Source organism: Papio anubis, unplaced genomic scaffold (genome assembly GCF_008728515.1).
Source record: "Papio anubis isolate 15944 unplaced genomic scaffold, Panubis1.0 scaffold213, whole genome shotgun sequence".
Taxonomy (NCBI): Eukaryota; Metazoa; Chordata; class Mammalia; order Primates; family Cercopithecidae; genus Papio; species Papio anubis.
The window spans coordinates 39177-59386 of NW_022162165.1; the positions used below are offsets into that span (position 1 = coordinate 39177).

Below are 20210 nucleotides of genomic sequence, written 5' to 3' on the forward strand. Positions count from 1 at the left end.
ACCACACCTGGCTAAATTTTTTTGTATTTTTAGTAGAGACGGGGTTTCTCCACATTGGTGAGGCTAGTCTCGATCTCCCGATCTCAGGTGATCCGCCCGCCTCGGCCTCCCAAAGTCCTCTTCCATTCTCGCTCTCTCAAAACTTACACATCCATGTCACATTTCTGCAAGCTCCTGCTTTTTGCTAGCTGTTAAGGATTAAAGCAATTCAAATGATTTAGGGGTAGTCACGATTGATATCCATCCAGTGACTTTTTTATTGAGTAAGCAAGGCGATTTATATTAATAGATGTGTTCCTCATCCAACATTGGCCTAGTCTAGTACTTGTACCGTGAACTTTTTTTTTTCTTTTGAGATGGAGTTTCACTCTTGCCTCCCAGACTGGAGGGCAGTGGTGCGATCTCAGCTCACTGCAACCTCCACCTCCTAGGTTCAAGCGATTCTCCTGCCTCAGCCTCTTGAGTAGTTGGGATTACAGGTGCGTACCACCACACCCAGCTGATTTTTGTATTTTTTGTAGAGATGGGGTTTAACCATTTTGGCCAAGCTGGTCCTCAACTCCTGGCCTCATGTGACCCACACACCTCGGCCTCCCAAAGTGCTGGGATTACAGATGTGAGCCACCGTGCCCAGGCTGTTTTATTCTTATTCTTTATTTCCTCCGGCATTTTTATATGAACATCTTAAGCATAATGCAATGTTGAAATAACTTTACAGGTCAGGCACGATGGTTTATACCTGTAATCTTAGCACTTTGGGATGCTAAGACAGGAGGATCACTTGAACCCAGGGGTTCAAGGCTCCAGTGAGCTGTGATCATGTCACTGCACTCCAGCCTGGGCCACAAAACTAGATCCTGTCTCTTTAAAAAAAAAAATTATAGTGAACACCTGTTTTACCACCTGGATTCTGGTGTGGACAGTCTACCATATTCATTGTATCCCATGTCTATCCATCTTTCTGTTCTATCTGACCTTCAATTCATCTCACTTTTTTGAAGCTTCTTTAAGTCATATATCAACACACCTTCTAAATATTTCAGTATGCGTATTAACTAGAGTTCCGTATTTTTTGTGTGTAAAATTTACACACAATGAGATGCACCAATCTTAAGTCTGCATTGTCTTAGGTTTGAAAAGTGCTTAGCCCCTATGTAACCCAAGCCCCATCAAGATAGATATTGTTACCATCGCTCCCAGAAGACCCCCTCACACACCTTTGGAGTCACTCCCTGTCCCCACCCACCCTCAGAGGCAACTACTGCTGTGAATTGTTTCCCAGCACGCATTAGTTTTAGCTGTTCCAGAACCTGATTTTGTGTCCACAATCGGTGGGTTCTTGGTCTCACTGACTTCAAGAATGAAGCCGCAGACCCTCACAGTGAGTGTTACGGTTCTTAAAGATGGTGTGTCTGGAGTTTTTTCCTTCTGATGTTTGGACGTCTTTAGAGTTTTTTCCTTCTGGTGGGTTAGTGGTCTCTCTGGCTTCAGGAGCGAAGCAGCAAACCTTAGCAGTGAGTGTTACAGCTCTTAAAGGCAGTGCGTCTGGAGTTGTTTGTTCCTCCTGGTGGGTTCATGGTCTTGCTGGCTTCAGGAGTGAAGCTGCAGACCTTTGCTATGAGTATTACAGCTCATAAAGGTAATGCAGCCCCAAAGAGTGAGCAGCAGCAAGACTTATTGCAAAGAGCAAAAGAACAAAACCTCCACAGCATGGATGGGGACCCAAGCAGGTTGCCACTACTGGCCCCGGCAGCCTGCTTTTATTCCATTACCTGACCCAACCCACATCCTGCTGATTGGTTCATTTTACAGAGAGCTGATTGGTCCATTTTTGACAGCGTGCTGACTGGTGCATTTACAATCCCTGAGCTAGACACAGAGTGCTGATTGGTGCATTTACAATGCGTTAGCTAGACACAGAGTGTTAGACAGAAAAGTTCTCCAAATGCCCACTAGGGTAGCTAGGCATAGGGTGCTGACTGGTGTATTTACAATGCCTTAGCTAGACCTAAGGTTCTCCAGGTCCCCACTAGACCCAGGAGCCCAGCTGGCTTCACCTAGTGGATCCCGCACCAGGGCTGCAGGCGGAGCTGCCTGCCAGTCGCGCTCCCTGCGCCGGCACTCCTCAGCCCTTGGGCTGTTGATGGGACCCGGAGCCGCGGCGCAGGGGGCGGCGCTCTTCGGGGAGGGGCAGAGGAGGGGAGGGTCAGGCATGGCGGGCTGCAGGTCCGGAGCGCTGCCCGGCAGGGAGGGAGCTGAGGCCCTGCGAGCATTCGAGCGCAGCGGTGGCGGGCCGGCACTGTTGGGGGACCCGAGGCACCCTCTGCAGCTGCTGGCCCGGGTGCTAAGCCGCTCACTGCCCCGGACCTGCGGCTGGCCGCTCGGAGTGCTGGGTCTGCCGAGCCCACGGCCTCCCGGACCGGCGCTGGCCCGCGAGCACCGCGCGCAGCCGCGGTTCCCGCCCGTGCCTCTCCCTCCGCACCGCCGCCCTACAAGCAGAGGGAGCCGGCTTCGGCCTGGACTAGCCCAGAGGGGGGCTCCCACCGTGCTGTGGTGGGCTGAAGGGCTCCTCAAGCTCCGCCAGGGTGGACTCTGAGGCCGAGGAGGCGCCGAGAGCGAGGGCTGCTAGCCTGTTATCACCTCTCAATTTGAAGGGACTCACATGGGAGGTACTCATTTGTGTAAGGCTTCTTTAACTCAGCGTGCTTTGGTGACTCACCCATGCTTTTGCTTGCATCAGTAGTTCATTCCTTTTTATGGGTAAGTTGTATTTCATTGTATGGGTATACTGCAGGCATTTTTAAAAATTCTCATTAATGGACATTTAGTCTGTTTCCAATTTTTGTCCATTATAAATGAAGTTACTATGTCCCATATCACAGAATTTAATGTACCATTCTTTGAGGGGGGCTTATATTTTGATATTTGCCTTTAAAGATTAATATTTATTGTTCTGATTATAAAAGTAATAGATGCATATTGTAGAAAAATACATCAAACTCTCAGGTGTCTTTTTTTTTTTTTTTTTTTTTTTTTTTTTTGAGGCGGGGTCTTGCTCTGCCGCCCAGGCTGGAGTACAGTGGCCGGATCTCAGCTCACTGCAAGCTCCGCCTCCCGGGTTCACGCCATTCTCCTGCCTCAGCCTCCCGAGTAGCTGGGACTACAGGCGCCTGCCACCTCGCCCGGCTAGTTTTTTGTATTTTTAGTAGAGACGGGGTTTCACCGTGTTAGCCAGGATGGTCTCGATCTCCTGACCTCGTGATCCGCCCATCTCGGCCTCCCAAAGTGCTGGGATTACAGGCTTGAGCCACCGTGCCCGGCCTCAGGTGTCTTATATAAGGACACTAATTTTAAAATCCTACTGGGCATGGTGGCTCATGCCTGTAATCCCAGCACTTTGGGAGGCTGAGGCAGGTGGATCACTTGAGATCAGAAGTTCGAGACCAGCCTGACCAACATGGTGAGACCCCTGTCTCTACTAAAAAAACAAAATTAGCCAGGCGTGGTGGTGGGCGCCTGTAATCCCAGCTACTCAGGAGGCCGAGGCAGGAGAATCACTTGAACCCAGGAGGCAGAGGTTGCAGTGAGCCAGGTTCATGCCACTGCACTACAGCCTGGGCAATAAGAGTGAAAATCCATCTCAAAAAAAGAAAATCCTGTTGGGTGAGTGCCTTACCCTCATGACATCATTGAACCTTAATTACCTTCTGAAGACCCTATCTCCAGATGTAGTCAATTGCGGGTTAGGGCTTCAACGTATGAATTTGGGGGACACACAGTTCAGCCCACAGCAACATGGTTCTACCCAAAGACTTGTACATCAGCACTGAGCCAGGCGTGCCCATTGCCTGCTGGGAATTGAGCTGGGTGGCTGTGTCTGGACTTCTGCATTTCCCACTGTGGGAGTCCTTGGCAGCCCACTGGTGTGGTAAGATTGTGATGGCATTGCTGTAACAATACTTTCATAGCATTTTACAAAGTTCTTTCAAGTACGAAGTCTAATTTAACCTCCCAGGGAACTAGTGAAATAGATATTATTGTGGTGATTTTGTGGATGAGAAAAATGAGGCACTGTTAAGTGTCTGGCCCAGAGTTCCATAGTCAATCAGTGGTAAAAGAAATCCCTCTCCTCTAACCCTGTAGACAGCCATGAGATGTTTCCATTAAGGTACTCGCAGTTTTCTTTCCCACGTCCAGGCTTTCAGCATTCAAGGTTTATCTAGAAGGCTTTGGGATTTCCATTGCCTGTAAACTGAGGCAGCCAGGCCCAGTGCGTTGCAAATGCATGAAAGATCACCTCATAAGCAAAATTAGGTAGACGTATTCCTCATAAAGGAGCTGACCTAGTGGACAGAAAGAAACCTTCCTGCGTCTAACCATGCATTGATCCATGCTTTTGAAAGTTCTGAAATTCAGCTTTTCTCATCCTGTTGGTCAGTACAACAGGGTCTGGATTCCCGATCCTGAAGAAGTTTGGAAGTCTGCTGAAATAGCCACGGACTACAGAGTTGGTGACAAGGTCCTGCGACTCCTGCTGGAGGATGGAACGGTGAGGGTCCTTGCTGTTTGCGGCTGCGTCGATGTGTAAAGTGGTAGCTGGGGTATGTGTGAGGATGGGGGCACGTGGACCCCGTGGGAGGCACCCAAGGGAGGGCACATGAGTGGGCACCATCCCCAAACGGCCCCCTGGCACCAGGACTCACTGATGTGTCTGTACTCCTTCCCTCACTCCCCTATGCTGCCCTGCATCCACCGGGCCTCTTTCTGTGAAGAGGGCCCAGCTGCAGGAGCCAGGTCTGTGCCACGGCACTGCATTTCCAGGCACCCAGCATTACTGGGAGACTGCTGAAAAGTGATTCTCCATTTTGGCTTCCTGAGTCTCAGCCCAGAGATTGGGCAAAGATGAAAAACTTGGAGAGAAGTCGTTTGAGCCCAAGGCATACACTGGTAAAGAAAAACATCAAGATGCGAAGGGGAGGAAAATGAGAAGAGGGAGATAGAAAATAGGCAGGGAGAGGGAGGAGTGGGAGGAGATTGGAGGGAGCTGGTCCACGGATGTACAGAAATGTGTAAGGGAGGGAGTGTGGCAGGAACAAGAAGACAGGGACGCTGTCTTTGTGTGACATTATGAGGTGCCTCTGTTAGTGCTGGTGTGGTGAGGGGGAGGTGAGGATGAACTTCAGCAGTTGCTCCTGTGGTGGGATGAGCTAGTGAGGAGCTTCCCTGCAAGGCTGCATGTACCTTCTGATGACGCAGCTTCTGAAGACTTTGCATTTGCTCTAAGTGTCCCTCATGAGTCGTCCTTGCCCACCATTGCTGTAGTGACATTCCACTGGATTTATAGCTAGGATGACTGGATGGGTTTAGAATCAAGTATCTGGATAGAGACCTGGGCAGGGGATTTGTGCTCCATCTAGATCCCAGAGGTGGGTCTGGGGAACATCATGTGAGGATTAATTGACAAAGCACGTGAATGGGTTCTGCAGGGACAGGGCACACTACTTCTAATCAGACTGTCCTGGATTTGGGAGACATTTCCTGAGATCCTGGGAAGGCAGATGAACATAGCAGTTAAAGACACACCCCCTAGAATCAGATGATCTGGCTTCAGATCCTGGCATGGCCGCCTGTTAAGTCTTTGGCAGCAAGCCCCCAGTTTCCCAATATGTACGAAGGAGGTAATGACTGCACCATCCCAGGGTTGCTGAAGTGCGATGAGACAATCCTGTGTGCATGTGTAAAGAAAGGCAGGAGCTCTGGGAAGAGCCTCTCGCTCCCTGGGGCTTCCCTGCCCAGCAGGAGCTCTCACAGCTTTTATTGAGTGTCTCCTGTGCACAGTCTGGGCTCCAATTAGGGATCAGGTGGCTTTGTCTGGGGAGGAAAATCTCCAGGCAGCAGCTGCGGTGTCAGTTTGCTGCTTTGGTCATGTCTGCAGGGCTTCAGGTGGCTACATTCCCAGCCTTGACCCGGCTGCAGAGGCGAGTAGGATGGCGGACAGCCAGACCACTCTCTAACTCAACCCTTTGTCAATACTGTAAGAGAAAAGGCCTGTGTGCTGTAGGAAAATGTCACCTCTGCCTCCACCTGTCAACATAATGTTCGTTACATTTTCTCCCCTCCTCCAAAAGACTGTCCTTTCTGTCTCCCTGTTGCTTTCACACATAACACATGCAGAGGCCAAACCAGAAGTGGGGGTTGTGGATTTACAATAGAAAAACAGAGACAAGGAAAGTCAGTAGGTATGAGAATCATTGTTCCTGATTTTATTTTCAAAAGTGTTCAGGTTGAGAATATTCTGGTCGGGGTTAGGTCGCCATACACTTGCATTGGTAACAGGGGAGCAGGAGCTGACCTGAGGATCTGTGTCCAGTTGTGGATTGCCCTGAGCTGCTCGCTTTACGCAGAACAGACCAACCAGCCAGCGAAACCCCTGCCGTCGACAAGGAAGCACTGTGCTAGTGAGAGAGCACAGGCTTCAGAGTGAGGCCCAGATTCACTGTGTGACCTTGGACAACAAATTCCTACTTTCTGAACCTGTCTCGTTGACTTTCTTGGTTGGGGTAGTCACGTCCTCCCTGGAAGGCAGTTTTGAGGATTAAATGAAACAATCCATGCTGAGTGCTTGGCATGGGGTCTGCACAGTGGCACTTGCTAAGGGGCAGCTGGGCCACCTTGTGGAGCTGGCCCAGGACCAGAGATCAGAAGGAATCCAGAGATACTGACTGAATACCAGGAAGGCGGCGGTGGCCTGGGAAGGTAGAAGAGAAACAAGCATGCTAGGTGACCTGCTGAAGTCGCTTTAGTTGGGCTTCACGTCCCCCAGCAGTGAAACAGGAGTGTAAGAATTAGAATACTCTGACATTGGAAAGGCCCAGTCGTCTGTGGCACAGATGCCACGGGACCTGCTCGCCTCACCTTCATTCTGCGAAGGCAGCCGCTTTAGGAATACTAGGTTAAATTTAGCAGAAGAGGAGCAAGCCTGGGAAGATTCCCTGGCCCAGGGCTGAGAGTGATAGGAATAGACAGCCCTGCTGGGGGAGCCGTGAGCCCTCGGGCGTGTGGGCGACTGCAGACAGGAGACACCTGCACCAGGGGCCTGTCACGGAGAGACCACCACCTGCACCGACTCCTTTAGGTATCTGTCACCACCAAGTGTGTCAACTTTGAGCAGAGACTCAACAACCTTAGAGTTAAAGGGACCTTAGGTCATTGTGTCATTTTAGCTGCAGCATCTTGTTTTCAAACGAAAACTTGCATGACCTCAACATTGAAACCACATACAGGTAGAGCCCCTGTGGGAGATTCAGGAATGGGGCACCTGGATCTCTGCCCATGTAGCTTCCCCAGCACCCCTTATTGAGGCCTCTGTAGCTCTAAGGACCCGTGGTCTGGTCTAGCTCCTCTTCGCAGATGAGAGAAATGAGGCCCAGAGAGGGCGAGTGACTTGCCCCAGTGCACATAGCCAGTGCCCTAGTCCCCTGCTCCTACTTTTCATCATTCCAGGAGTCAGCTGTGAAGATTTTCTTGTTGCTATACATACATTTGCTTTTTAGTGTCAGTGATGACTCTGGAAATAAAAACAGTGCTTCAACAGAACGCCAAAAATCTTCTATTTCCAGAGCTTTCCTTTTATCTTTGTCCATAGGAGCTGGATTATTCCGTCAATCCAGAATCTCTACCTCCACTTCGGAATCCTGACATCCTCGTGGGCGAGAATGACCTCACGGCTCTCAGCTATCTCCATGAGCCCGCGGTGCTCCACAACCTCAGGATCCGCTTTGCAGAATCCAAACTCATTTACACCTACAGTGGTAAGGAGAGCAATTCTAGGAAGTCAGGAAAGGCACTGGAATGGAAGCTTGCTGTCTGGAGCCTCCTGGTTGTTTTATGTTTATACTGAGCACCCAGAGTTTGTTGTACAAAGAAGTATCTAGGTGGGGAGAGTCTTCAACAAGAACTAAGACTGGACTACCGAGAAAAAGAGATGTAACAAAGCTTGTGTTTGGGTTTCTCATCGGATTTGATACATTTATTACTTATTTTGGGCAATGCTATTACTTACATTGTGAACTGCAAAAAGGTCTCCGTTTGGGAGCATTTCCACCTGTCCTGTCATCCAACCATCAGACCAGCCGGAGGGTGTAGGTGACTAGCAGGGAATTAATTCAATGCATGAAGTGACTTGCCCAAAGTCACACAGAAGGTTTAATAAGTGACAGAGGGCCGGGCGCGGTGGCTCAAGCCTGTAATCCCAGCACTTTGGGAGGTTGAGACGGGCGGATCACGAGGTCACAAGATCAAGACCATCCTGGCTAACATGGTGAAACCCCGTCTCTACTAAAAAATACAAAAACCTAGCCGGGCAAGGTGGCGGGCGCCTGTAGTCCCAGCTACTCGGGAGGCTGAGGCAGGAGAATGGCGTGAACCCGGGAGGCGGAGCTTGCAGTGAGCTGAGATCTGGCCATTGCGCTCCAGCCTGGGCGACAGAGCGAGACTCCGTCTCAAAAAAAAAAAAAAAAAAAAATAAGTGACAGAGCTGGGGTTTCTTAAAAAAACAAACTGGAGAGGCAGGTGGCAGTAAGAATCTTTTAACTGCATCTAACATCTTTCCCCAGGAATCATTTTGGTGGCCATGAATCCTTACAAGCAGTTGCCAATATACGGAGATGCCATCATCCACGCCTACAGCGGGCAGAACATGGGCGATATGGACCCACACATATTTGCCGTGGCAGAAGAGGCATACAAGCAGATGGCCAGGTAGCTTCCTGCCAAGCTGGACTTCCCCTTGCTCTGCCAATGCTCCCTGCATTTGCCAGACCATCACAGTGGAGGGGAGATACCTAGGTTGGGCTCATTAAAAGAGATAGGCCAGAGATGGTGCTTTGTCGAGCCGACTACCTGGAATGAATAGCAAACGACTGTTCCATGCACCTGATCTGTCAAGACTGAGTTTCCTGGGTTTTGTTCCTTCAAGGTAGTCGAGTCAGTCCTACCAGTTTGGGAATAGCAGATCCTTTTCTTGTAGTGTGTTTGGTTGGAGGAGTGTTGATTTAATCTCTGCTATGAGATGTTTAAGCTTTTTTTTTTAACCCATTCCAGGAAGCAGAATCTGATGACAGGGGATTTAGCTGCAGGAGGTTTTAGGTGCAGGAGACTTGGAGTTTTATCCTGATTTCACTGCTAGGTGTTTGTAGGGCCCCGTGGAGTTCTTGTTTCACTAGCGCACATGTATGGAAAGCCTCCTGCGAATGAGGCACCACACACACATTCCCATATGTCATCTGGGATGGCCTCACAATAGCCCATGATGCAGATGTCTGGGTGGTAAACAGTTTCAGGGAATAACCAACTGAGGTTAGGCAGCAAGTAAAAGGCAGATCCTGGGATTTGTGCTTGGATGTTTACACTCTAGTTTATTTTTCCCATAACCATCACTTTTGGCTTCAGTGTCTTCATCTGTAAAGTATGGAGAATAAAAACACCACCCTATCTTTGTAGCTGCCTTTACAGTTTGCAAAAGAACTTTCGCATACAGTGGTCTCCCTTGAGTCTTACAGCACTCCTGTGAAGTCGACTGACTTCATTGCGCACTTTTCACAGATAGGAAATCCGAGGCACCGGACCTGGACCTGCTGACTCTTTAGCTAAGTCTTTATTGCATAACCCCAGCCGCAGCTCCTGAGCTCCCTCTGCTTTATGTCTTCGTCCGTGAGCTGGACTCTCAGAGGGCACCCATTCCTGGTTCTGCTGCTTATAATGAGGGGGCAGGTGGTAGCTTCCATGAGGTAGAACATGTGCTGCTTTCCTGCAGAGCCGTCTAATGGGCAGTCTGGGGATAGACCGAGCTTCTTCACAGTCATCAGAGACCCGGTGCTGTGCAGCTCCCTGTCCCTGGGGTGGGGCAGGCATTCTCAGGGATAAGCTAGTGCTCAGCTCTGTCTTCCATATTCTAGGTGACAAGGCATATGAGGGGAAGGGGTACAGCCCTCCAGGTTAGGGAGATTCTCCAGAAACCCCACAAAGCGCTTCTGCTCACAGCTCATCGGCCAGGACCTCACTCACACAGGGAGGCTGGGATGTGCAGTCTTTCATATGCACAGCGGGGCACTGCCTGGCCACTGGGGCCTAGTCCCTAAGAAGGATGAGGAGAATGCGAGTGAATACTGGATAGAGAATTAGTAGCTTCTGCTGCAGCAAGATTCCTTCTAACCCTAAAACCTCCACGGTTCTGAGATTTTTCCCTGGCTCCCTGCAGGTCTCCCAGGTATTATGGTGATTAGGGTCTGGGTATCAGTGGGATGAGCTCTTGGGCGCTGTAGGGCTGTGCTCAGTTCAGCTCTGAAGAGCCAGTTTCTCCTTGACGGTCTGTGTAACTGCAGTAACAGAACAGAGCCTAAAGCAGGCTCGTGTTGGCCTTATTTGATGCTAGACAGGGAGTGTCCCTCAGGGCTGTAGAACAGGACTGGGATTACAGAAGCCCTGTTCTATGCCCTGAGGGACACTGAGCATGTCATTCCCCTTCTCGGAGTCTTCATCTTGTCTCTGAAATGAAAATATTGGACCAGGGCTGTGTACCCAAAGTCTTCTCCAGCATTCACATGGGAGGCTGTGGCTCTGTGCTCTGGGTCAAGTCACTCCACCCACGGTCACCATTTTACTCCTCTGTAAGAGAGAGATGTATGTCGTAGGATTTTCGTGAAGCTTAAATGAGAATCTGTATTCACTCAGCACCTGGCATGTGAGCGGTGCCACATCCACAGAGCCGCGTTAGAAGCTTCCACCGTCACGATCTTATGACATGAAAAGTTTAGTGCATTTTTTAAAATCTCTAAATTATATAACAGAGCATGTTGGCTTACAGAGCGCATATGTTCCCAAGCATCTTTTGAATAATTGCTCTCAAAATAATGTCCTTGAAATGTTTTTATATTTAAGTGGGATGTGCAGAAAGGAGTTGACATAAGGCCTGAGGCTGCTATCTTTAGAGGCCTGCTTGCAAGGTGGCCCGTGGCTGGCCTCTGATTTCATGACGGTTCCTGACATTTCTTGGTTGATAAAGTGGCTCATTTTACCTAAACTCAAGCTGTTTGTGTAAACAATGTGCTTTATGCTGAATACCCGCTTTCCTTCTGGGAGTCTGGAATGTTGGCATGTGCCAGGCAGAAGGTGGGCACTGCATCTCTGATGAGCTTTCCTCGCAGCCAGCATTTCACATGTGCCGTCAAATTCCTTGCTGGAGGAATTGAGCGTGTCCTGTGTGACCCGACTGGGAGAGGACCCCTGGAAGTTTGCACCCAGGTTCCACTGGACCTCGCCCCGCATGCCTTTTCCCCTTGCTGCTTTTGCTCTGTATCCTCTTGCTGCAGTCAGTCTTAGCTGTGAGGATGACTGTATGCTGAGTCCTGTGAGTTCTCTTACTGGGACATTGAACCTGGGGTTGGTCTTGGGGCCCCTCAGTAATTTGGGGGTACTCAATAAATACATGTCGACAGGCAGCATGATGACCTGCACAGGGTCCATCTAGAAAGAAGGTGGTCAGGAGAGGGTGGGGAGGGCAGAGGAGAGATGAAATTCAAGAACAGAGTTTAAAAGCAAAAATCCTGCCCAGAGACTGGGAGGGATGGGAAGGAGCAGTTTTTTGGTTGAGTGGAAAGGTTGAGTAGGGAAGCAGTAAGGAGTAGGGATTGGAGTAAAAGGTTGGATGAAAGATAGAAAAAAAAATCTAGAAGGAAATTGATTGAGTTGTTTTTTTGTTTTGTTTTGTTTTGTTTTTTTTGAGACACAGTCTCGCTCTGTCACCCAGGCTGGAGTGCAGTGGCACAATCTCGGCTCACTGCAAGCTCCGCCCCCCGGGTTCACGCCATTCTCCTGCCTCAGCCTCCCGAGTAGCTGGGACTACAGGCGCCCACCACCGCGCCCCGCTAATTTTTTGTATTTTTAGTAGAGACAGGGTTTCACTGTGTTAGCCAGGATGGTCTTGATCTCCTGACCTCGTGATCCGCCCGCCTCAGCCTCCCATAGTGCTGAGATTACAGGTGTGAGCCACCACGCCCAGCCTTGATTGAGATTTTAAAATAGTAGAGTGACGAAACGGTTTCCCTCTTTTGTCTTGTCCGCATTTGTCTTAATTAGCACACATCGCCTCTTTAATGGAAAGAAACTAACATTTGAAAACTCTTTTATTTGCTTTAGAAACAACAGAAACCAGTCCATAATTGTAAGCGGAGAGTCGGGTGCTGGAAAGACAGTGTCAGCTCGCTATGCCATGAGGTACTTCGCCACCGTCAGCAAATCTGGCAGCAACGCTCACGTGGAGGACAAGGTCCTGGCGTCCAATCCCATCACCGAGGTGCGTACCGCTGCGGAAGGCAGCCATGTGTTGATGATGGAAATGGGGGTTGGTTGGGTTCTGTGCTCTCCTGGCTAATTCAAGTTCCCACCCTTTAAAGACTAAAGAAGTGAGGGCAGGAAAGACCCAGGAAGCCTATTTGCTGGTGTGATTTGAAGGAGATGGGGGCAGAATTGCTGCTTTCAAGACTCTCTCCTGCTATACCTCCTGGGCTGGAAGTCTACCATCAGATTCCAGGAGTCCTCTGTTTACATTTACGTCCCAGGGGAAAACCAAACATCACTGGTGCACTGAAATCACTGGTGTTCTCCAACCAGCTGGCATCAGCTTTCATGAGCTGATTGTTAAAATATTCAGGAGTTTTGCAAGCTGATTGATAAACCTTTGGTCGTTTGACGTCAGTCATGGGAGGAAAATTTATACCTTCTGCCTTGGCAAAGGCCACATGTAAAGACTCTTCCTCCTGCCCTCCCCAAGAGCCAGTTCATCAGCACACTGCTGACTGGGACAGGGAGTGGGCAAGACCAACCGTGACAGTGCCCTGGGGTGAGGAGACAGCCCTCAAGGAAGAAGGGGCACCCAAAAGGGACAGAGGAGGGCCCCGCAAGCCAACTCCAGCTGCCCTGCAAAATGGGAAGAGGATTGATTTGAATTTCTTTGGAAGCAAAGCAAATAATTAAGAACATTAGACTCGTAGACCTCTTCTCCCTGTTTTCTCAAATCAAAATCCTCAGTGAATATTTATCAGACCATCTACTCTGTTGAAGCCACTGTGTAGCTAATGTGGGAAGTGATGGAAAAGAATGAGACCCAATCTCCAAGTTAAGATTCTTCTAACCTAACGTAAGAATATTTTAAAATTAAATAGAAACATAAGTGGGGAGGGGGTACTAAGAAACACTGCAAAGCTCATAGTTCAGAGGCATAACCTTCTTAGAAACATAAATTACAATCCAAGATACCAGTAGAAAAGTTATCAAGGCTGGGTGCAGTGGCTCACATCTATAATCCTGCACTTTGGGAGGCTGAGGTGGGTGAATTTCTTGAACTCAGAAGTTCCAGATCAGCCTGGGCAACATGATGAAACCCCATCTCTACCAAAAATACAAAAAATTAGCCAGGTATGGTGGCACATGTCTGTAGTCCCAGCTACTCAAGAGGCTGAGGTAGGTAGATTGAGTCAGGAGGTGGAGGTTGCAGTGAGCCAAGATTGCACCACTGGCACTCCAGCCTGGATGACAGAGCGGGACCCCGTCCCAAAATAAAAGTTATCAAGAGCCAGTGGCAAATTAAATGCCCAGTGGATAATTTTGTGTAAATATTTAGGGTTTGTCTCCCCCACTAGACTGTACACTCCGAAGGCAGGACTATATCTATTGGGTTCACCGAGCGCATGGCACATAGTAGGTGCTCAGTAAATACATGTTGACAGGCAGCATGATGACCTGGGCAGGGTCCATCTAGAAAGAGGGTGCTCAAGAGAGGGTGGGGAGGGGCAGAGGAGAGATGAAATTGAAGAACAGAAGTAAAAAGCAAAAATCCTGCCCAGAGAGTGGGAGGGATGAGAAGGAGCAGTGTTTTGGTTAAGTGGAAAGCTTGAGTAGGGAAGCAGTAAGGAGTAAGGATTGGAATAAAGGTTGGATGAAAGATGTGAACTTTTAATTGAGCATCCTAGGCATTTGGGGCCTGAGTGAGTTGAGGCACCTCATATTCTCTCATTTAACCCTCCCAATTCTGTAAGTGTTCTGGTCAGTCTGGGCTGCTGTTACAATAATAAGTATAATATACTTTAGTATAATATACTTTAGTGTCATCGACCAGGTGGCTTATAAACAACAGAAATTTATTTTTCACAGTTCTGGAGGCTGGAAGTCCAAGATCAGGGTGCTAGCAGGGGTCAGGTTCTGGTGAGGCCTCTCTTCTGGGTGCCTGCCTGCTGTCTTCTCACGGTACCCTTACATGGCAGAAAGAGAGCAAGAGAGGTGTCTGGGATCCCTGTTATATAGGCATTAAAATCCCACTCCCAGGGGCTCTATCCTCGTGACATCATTACTTCCCAAAGGCCCACCTTACCATACCGACACATAGGGTTAGGATTCCAGCATGAGGATTTTGGGAGGACACAAACATTCAGTCCATAACAGTAAGTTGCTTATTATTCTCATATTACAGATAGGGAGATTAAGACCTGGAAAGATGAACTACCTTTTTTGTTTGTTTGTTTTTGAGACAGGGTCTTGCTGAGTTACCCAGGCTGGAGTGCAGTGCTGCAATCATAGCTCACTACAGCCTCCAGCTCCTGGGCTCCAGCAATCCTCCCACCTCAGCTTTCTAAGTAGCTAGGACTACAGGCACATGCCACCATGCCTGGCTAATTTTTTTGTGTTTTGTAGAGATGGGAGTCTCACTGTTTTGCCTCGTCTGGTCTCAGACTTCTGGCCTCAAGTGAATTTCTCGCCTCAGCCTCCTGAAGTGCTGGGATTACAGGCGTGAGCCACCGCACCTAGCCAGTGAACTAACTTGTAAGACATTACACAGATAGCAAAGATAGAACCCAGGGCCCTGAAACATCAGAACCTGTGCTCTTTCTGGTCCTCCCCAGTGTCTGCCAGTGGGACCGAGGAGAGGTTTGAGCAGCAGGCTCGGGACTGGTCATGTTCCCTGCCAGCCTGGGGTTGCTTTCTTTCCCCAGACCTCCCTCTGCCAATCAGACCTTCCCCTCGGGTACGGAATTGCATTTGACTAAAAACTCCTGCAATAACGTTGAGGCAAAAATCTTTTAATGTTGTTATTTCAGAAGAGTTATGTTTTTTTAGGCCGTCGGAAATGCCAAGACCACCCGCAATGACAATAGTAGTCGGTTTGGGAAATACACAGAAATCAGTTTTGATGAACAAAATCAAATTATAGGAGCCAACATGAGAACTTACCTCCTGGAGAAATCCAGAGTTGTCTTTCAAGTAAGTATTAAATTTTTCCCCAACTTTTTGAGCATTATTTACAATTACATTCTTATTATATATACTCAGGCAGGCTACACTATGCTATGAATTGAAGACTAGGGTTTTCTTATCTTTCATTTGCAGTTTGGATTCTTTTTTCTGTTGATTAAAACTTGATGGTGAATAGGTGTAGTATCAGGTGAGTTGTATGACTGTAGGAAGAGGTTATGACTTTTTAATTTGGGGGATTTACAAAATCCTTATAGTTTAAAAATCAAGTATCTCTTTCTAGAGTACAAAAACTGTTTGAAATAGACAAAGCTGACAGACTGGCTTTCCTATCAGAAAGGGAATGGGATCAGAGCTATCGAGGCGGTTTTAAGAGAAAGGCTTTTCTGCCAGTAAAATGGAGAAAATTCTCACCGTTTTGGCCCAGGAGGAGAGCAACAGTAAACCTTGTATTGCAGGAAGTTTCTAAAAATTTCACTAGGATGAGTTATGTCATTCCTATTCCATAGGATATTTTCATTTAATAACACTTTCTCTGGGTTACTCGTTACTTGGAAGGCCATCTCAGGCCACCCGGTTCTCAGTTGAGAGGAAGGGCCTCTTGTGGACTGGCCAGATCACATCCCAGACAGATAATTATCCATCCAGGTTAGACATCTAAGATTCTCTAGTTAAAAACATGGCATTTTTGCTTGTGAGGATTTGGTGTAATTTTGAGGACATTTCTTTATCTTACAGTCGGAAAATGAACGAAATTACCACATTTTCTATCAGCTTTGTGCATCTGCACAGCAGTCGGAATTTAAACATCTTAAATTGGGTATGTGATGGATCGTGTGTGGAAGGGTCTCTCTTTTATGTGGGGGCTTAAATTCTAGGTTAACTTTCTTCTTATACTAATATGTCTTTTTTTTTTTTTTTTAAGTATTTGCCCAAAGATATAAGATTCTTTGGTTTCAAGGACAGAATTGGTGCATCTAATTAAGGGGCTGGATTAGGGCTGGGGGGATGAGTTTAGAGAGAGAGGGCACTCTTAAGCCTGAGGTTATTTTTAAAGCTCATTGGGCCTGGCGTGGTGGCTCACACCTGTAATCCCAGCACTTTGGGAGGCCAAGGTGGGCGGATCACCTGAGGTCAGGAGTTCAAGACCAGCCTGGCCAATGTGGCAAAACCCTGTCTCTACTAAAAATACAAAAATTAGCCGGGTGTGGTGGCACACACCTGTAGCCCCAGCTACTTGGGAGGCTGAGGCAGAAGAATTGCTTGAACCCGGGAGAGGGAGGTTGCAGTGAGCCGAGATCACACCACTGCACTCCAGCCTAGGCAACAGAGCAAGACTCCATCTCATAAAAAAAAAAAAAAAATAGCTCATTGTGTGTTTGTGCTCCTCCAGCTAGAACCACCTGATTAAGAGCTCCTGACAGCTGGAACATATGGCGTCACCAAACCTTCCATTTTATTTGAACATGCATAGATAGTTGTTTTTCTAACATGTATGACATGTTAACCCATTTTTTAAAACAAACCACCTCTATCATAATTTGATGGCTCAAGGTCATTCATTATTTGTAGTCATAATTGATTATATTCCAGAGATGGCTAAAGCATAGGGCTGTTTGTCCTTCAATACAAAAGGCCCCGAGCCCTGTGCTGTCATGGCTCTCCTGCCTTAGCCATTTGTGCTATGCTGGTAGATGAGAATTGTCGGAGATAACTTCTAGTATGTTGGAGTTGAACTCACACACTCTCTAGTTTTGGAGAAATTGCTTGTGCTCTTAGAATCTAAATTTCTGCAGATTTCACATGAAGGTAATATCCTTGGCCTTGTCTACCAAACAGAATATGAATAGCGAACTTGCAGAAGGGCTTTCTGAAAGATCCTCTACTATTTAAACATTAGGGGTGTGTGTGTGTGTGTGTGTGTATAGTCATCCTGATTGTTCTAATGGTTTTATAAGAGTATATGCATGTCAAAAGTTTATCAAATTGTACGTGTTAAACATGCAGTTTATTGTACATTCAGTAAACTTCAGTAAAGCTACATAAAAATGTTGGGTGCAGGAACAAAAACCATGAGCTTTAGAGTTAGGCCTGCATTTAAATTCTTGCGTGCCATCGGCTATGGGAACTTGAGAAAGTTACTTCACTTTTCTGAGTCTTAGCTTCTGCGTCTGTAATGTAGAATTCTTTTTATGTTGTTTTGTTTTTGTTTTTTTGAGACAGGGTCACCGAGGCTGGGGTGCAGTGGTACCAGCACGGTTCACTGCAGCCTCGAACTCCTGGGCTCAAATGATCCTCCCACGTCAGCCTCCTGAATAGTTGGGACCATTGGCATGTGCCACCATGCCCAGCTAAATTTTTGTAGAGTTGGGGTTTTGCCCTTTTGCCCAGGCTGGTCTTGAACTCCTGGGTTCAAGCAAGCCCCTGCCTCAGGCTCCCAAAGTACTGGGATTATAGGCATGAGCCTCCACACCTGGCTGTAATGCAGAGTTCTAAGGAATAAATAGAATAAACTGTGTAAAGTGCATGACACAGCTTATTAAGTATGAATTTCCCTTCTTCTGATAAATGTGTATGTCCAAATTTCTGTGTTACAGACATAACAAATCTTACTTTTTGATTTCAGGGAGTGCCGAAGAATTTAATTATACGAGAATGGGAGGCAATACTGTCATTGAGGGTGTGAATGATCGAGCTGAAATGGTAGAGACTCAAAAGACCTTCACGCTACTGGGTAAGAGCAAATATCCCATCCGAGGATGTAGCCATTTTCTCTTTAAAAAAAATTAAGGCCAGGCATGGTGGCTCACGCCTGTAATCCTAACACTTTGGGAGGCCGAGGCGGGCGGATCACAAGGTCAGGAGATCAAGACCATTCTGGCCAACATGGTGAAACCAGTCTCTATGAAAAATACAAAAAATTATCCGGGCATGGTGGTGGGCATCTGTAGTCCCAGCTACTCAGGAGGCTGAGGCAGAGGAATCCCTAGAACTCAGGAGGCGGAGGGTTGCATTGAGCCGACATCACACCACTGCACTGCAGCCTGGCGACAGAGCAAGACTCCATCTCAAAAAAAAATTAAAAGGGGATTCCCAGCATATGTGTGTTCTGAAGGCTCCTAATCAATTCTAATTTTAGGACAAACCATCAGAACGTATTTGGAGACTAAGTGGTCAAGACTGCTTTTCCCTTAAAAGAGCTAGAAATTAACCCTTTTTTTTCCTCAGCCTTCCTGGCTCACTGTCAGAGGCATGGGCTGCAAGCCATGTGACTGCTGTAAGCTCTTCTAGGCTGAATACAAGGATGACTGGTGAAGCCAAGGTCCGATTCGGTTCAGAAGTGGAACGTTGGCCCTCTGTGGCCTTCACAGGTCTCCTGATGATGACAGTAATGACAGCACTTATCTGGAGCTTACAATGTGCTGGGCACCATCCTAAGCACTTCATACCCCTGTGTGAACTCATTCAATCCCTACAACCACCCTAGGAAGTCAGTGCTGCTGTTTCTCCCATTTTATAAGCGGGAAACTAAGGCACAGAGATGGGAAGTGATTTTACCCAACGTTAGGCGGCGGATTCAGAGTAGAACTGGCTTTTGCACTCCAGGGTCTTCAAGCATCTCATTTTGTACAGAAAACCCCATCTTCTGTTGCTCGGATGCCGGCACAGGTGGAGCAGGCACGACTCTCACAGCACAGCCAGTTGCTCCCAGTCCTTCTCGCCTTACTTTTCCCACACAGAGCTCATGTTCAGAAAGGCTGTCTACCAGATGGTGTTTACAGAAACAGGCACTCGCTCTCCCATTCTGTATGAGTCTAGACATCCACATGAAGCTGCCAGTCAAAGCTTTTGATCAGGGTGAGGCCGTTGGCCATTTCTTTCTTTCTCTCTTCTTTTCTTTTTTTTTTTTGAGACGAAATCTTGCTTTGTCGCCAGGCTGGAGTGCAGTGGCACGACCTCTGCCTCCCCGGTTCAAGCAATTCCCCTGCCTTAGCTTCCCAAGTAGCTGGGATAACAGGCACGCACCACCATGCCTGGGTAATTTTTTGTATTTTAGTAGAGACAGGGTTTCACCGTGTTGGCCAAGATGGTCTCGAGCTCCTGACTTCGTGATCCATCTGCCTCGGCTTCCCAGAGTGCTGGGATTACAGGTGTGAGCCACCGCGCCCAGCCAGTCATTTCTACGTCTTGCTGAAATCTCTCTTGCTGAAATCTCCCACCAATTCATTCTAAGTGCTTTCATTCTTGTAGCCTAGTTGACTGTATCTGAATGTAAAAGGCTAAGAATTTCAGGTTAAATATATCGAAGGAATAGGTAAGACGATCACAGCTGGATAATGGAAAGTGAAAACAAGATGGTTTTCTAAGCAAAATCACCATCAGACTCTGTTCCCTCAAACCTGCTTCAAGGAGAAGGGCAATTTGAACATTTTGTAATAATAAGATAAACACTTTTGGCACTGATTCACATTTTCTGAAAATAATTATAGTCGTCATTTCAATCTCTGTATAATCTACTGCATGGAGAGTGGGCTCGGTGCGTGAGGAGGGGACAGGTGGCCAAACTCTGGCTGGGCTGAAGGATATGCCCTGCCCTGCCCACTGTCATCTCCCTGATCCTTCTACTGTCTCTCACCTCTATCATGTCCTCCTCACAGCAAGATAATGTAGGGCAAATCGAGTAGGCTTTGGGATCAAATGAACGTGAATTCAAATCCTAGTTGGTATGAGTCTAAGTACCACTCTGAGACTTGGTGTCTTTTTTTGAGACGGAGTCTCGCTCTGTCGTCCAGGCTGGAGTGCAATGGTGCAATCTCAGCTCACTGCAACCTCTGCCTCTGGGGCTCAAGCAATTCTCCTGCCTCAGCCTCCTGAGCAGCTGGGATTACAGGCACACGCCACCGCCC

General features: G+C 47.9%; 1 protein-coding gene across 3 annotated transcripts in view; it reads left to right on the forward strand.

Moving 5' to 3' along the window:
- The window catches only part of MYO5C (myosin VC), a 107090-nt gene that overhangs the window by 7642 nt on the left and 79238 nt on the right, over positions 1-20210 (forward strand). Inside the window, exons 2-8 of one of the 3 annotated variants that reach the window (XM_021940568.2) lie at positions 4439-4549; positions 7646-7811; positions 8616-8760; positions 12196-12352; positions 15169-15312; positions 16042-16123; positions 17930-18037. In XM_021940568.2, coding sequence (XP_021796260.2) covers positions 4439-4549; positions 7646-7811; positions 8616-8760; positions 12196-12352; positions 15169-15312; positions 16042-16123; positions 17930-18037 — 913 coding nt within the window. Of the gene's footprint in view, positions 1-3590; positions 4550-7645; positions 7812-8615; positions 8761-12195; positions 12353-15168; positions 15313-16041; positions 16124-17929; positions 18038-20210 lie in introns of those variants that run through there. The other 2 variants (XM_031661641.1, XM_031661642.1) reach the window with 2 other exon arrangements.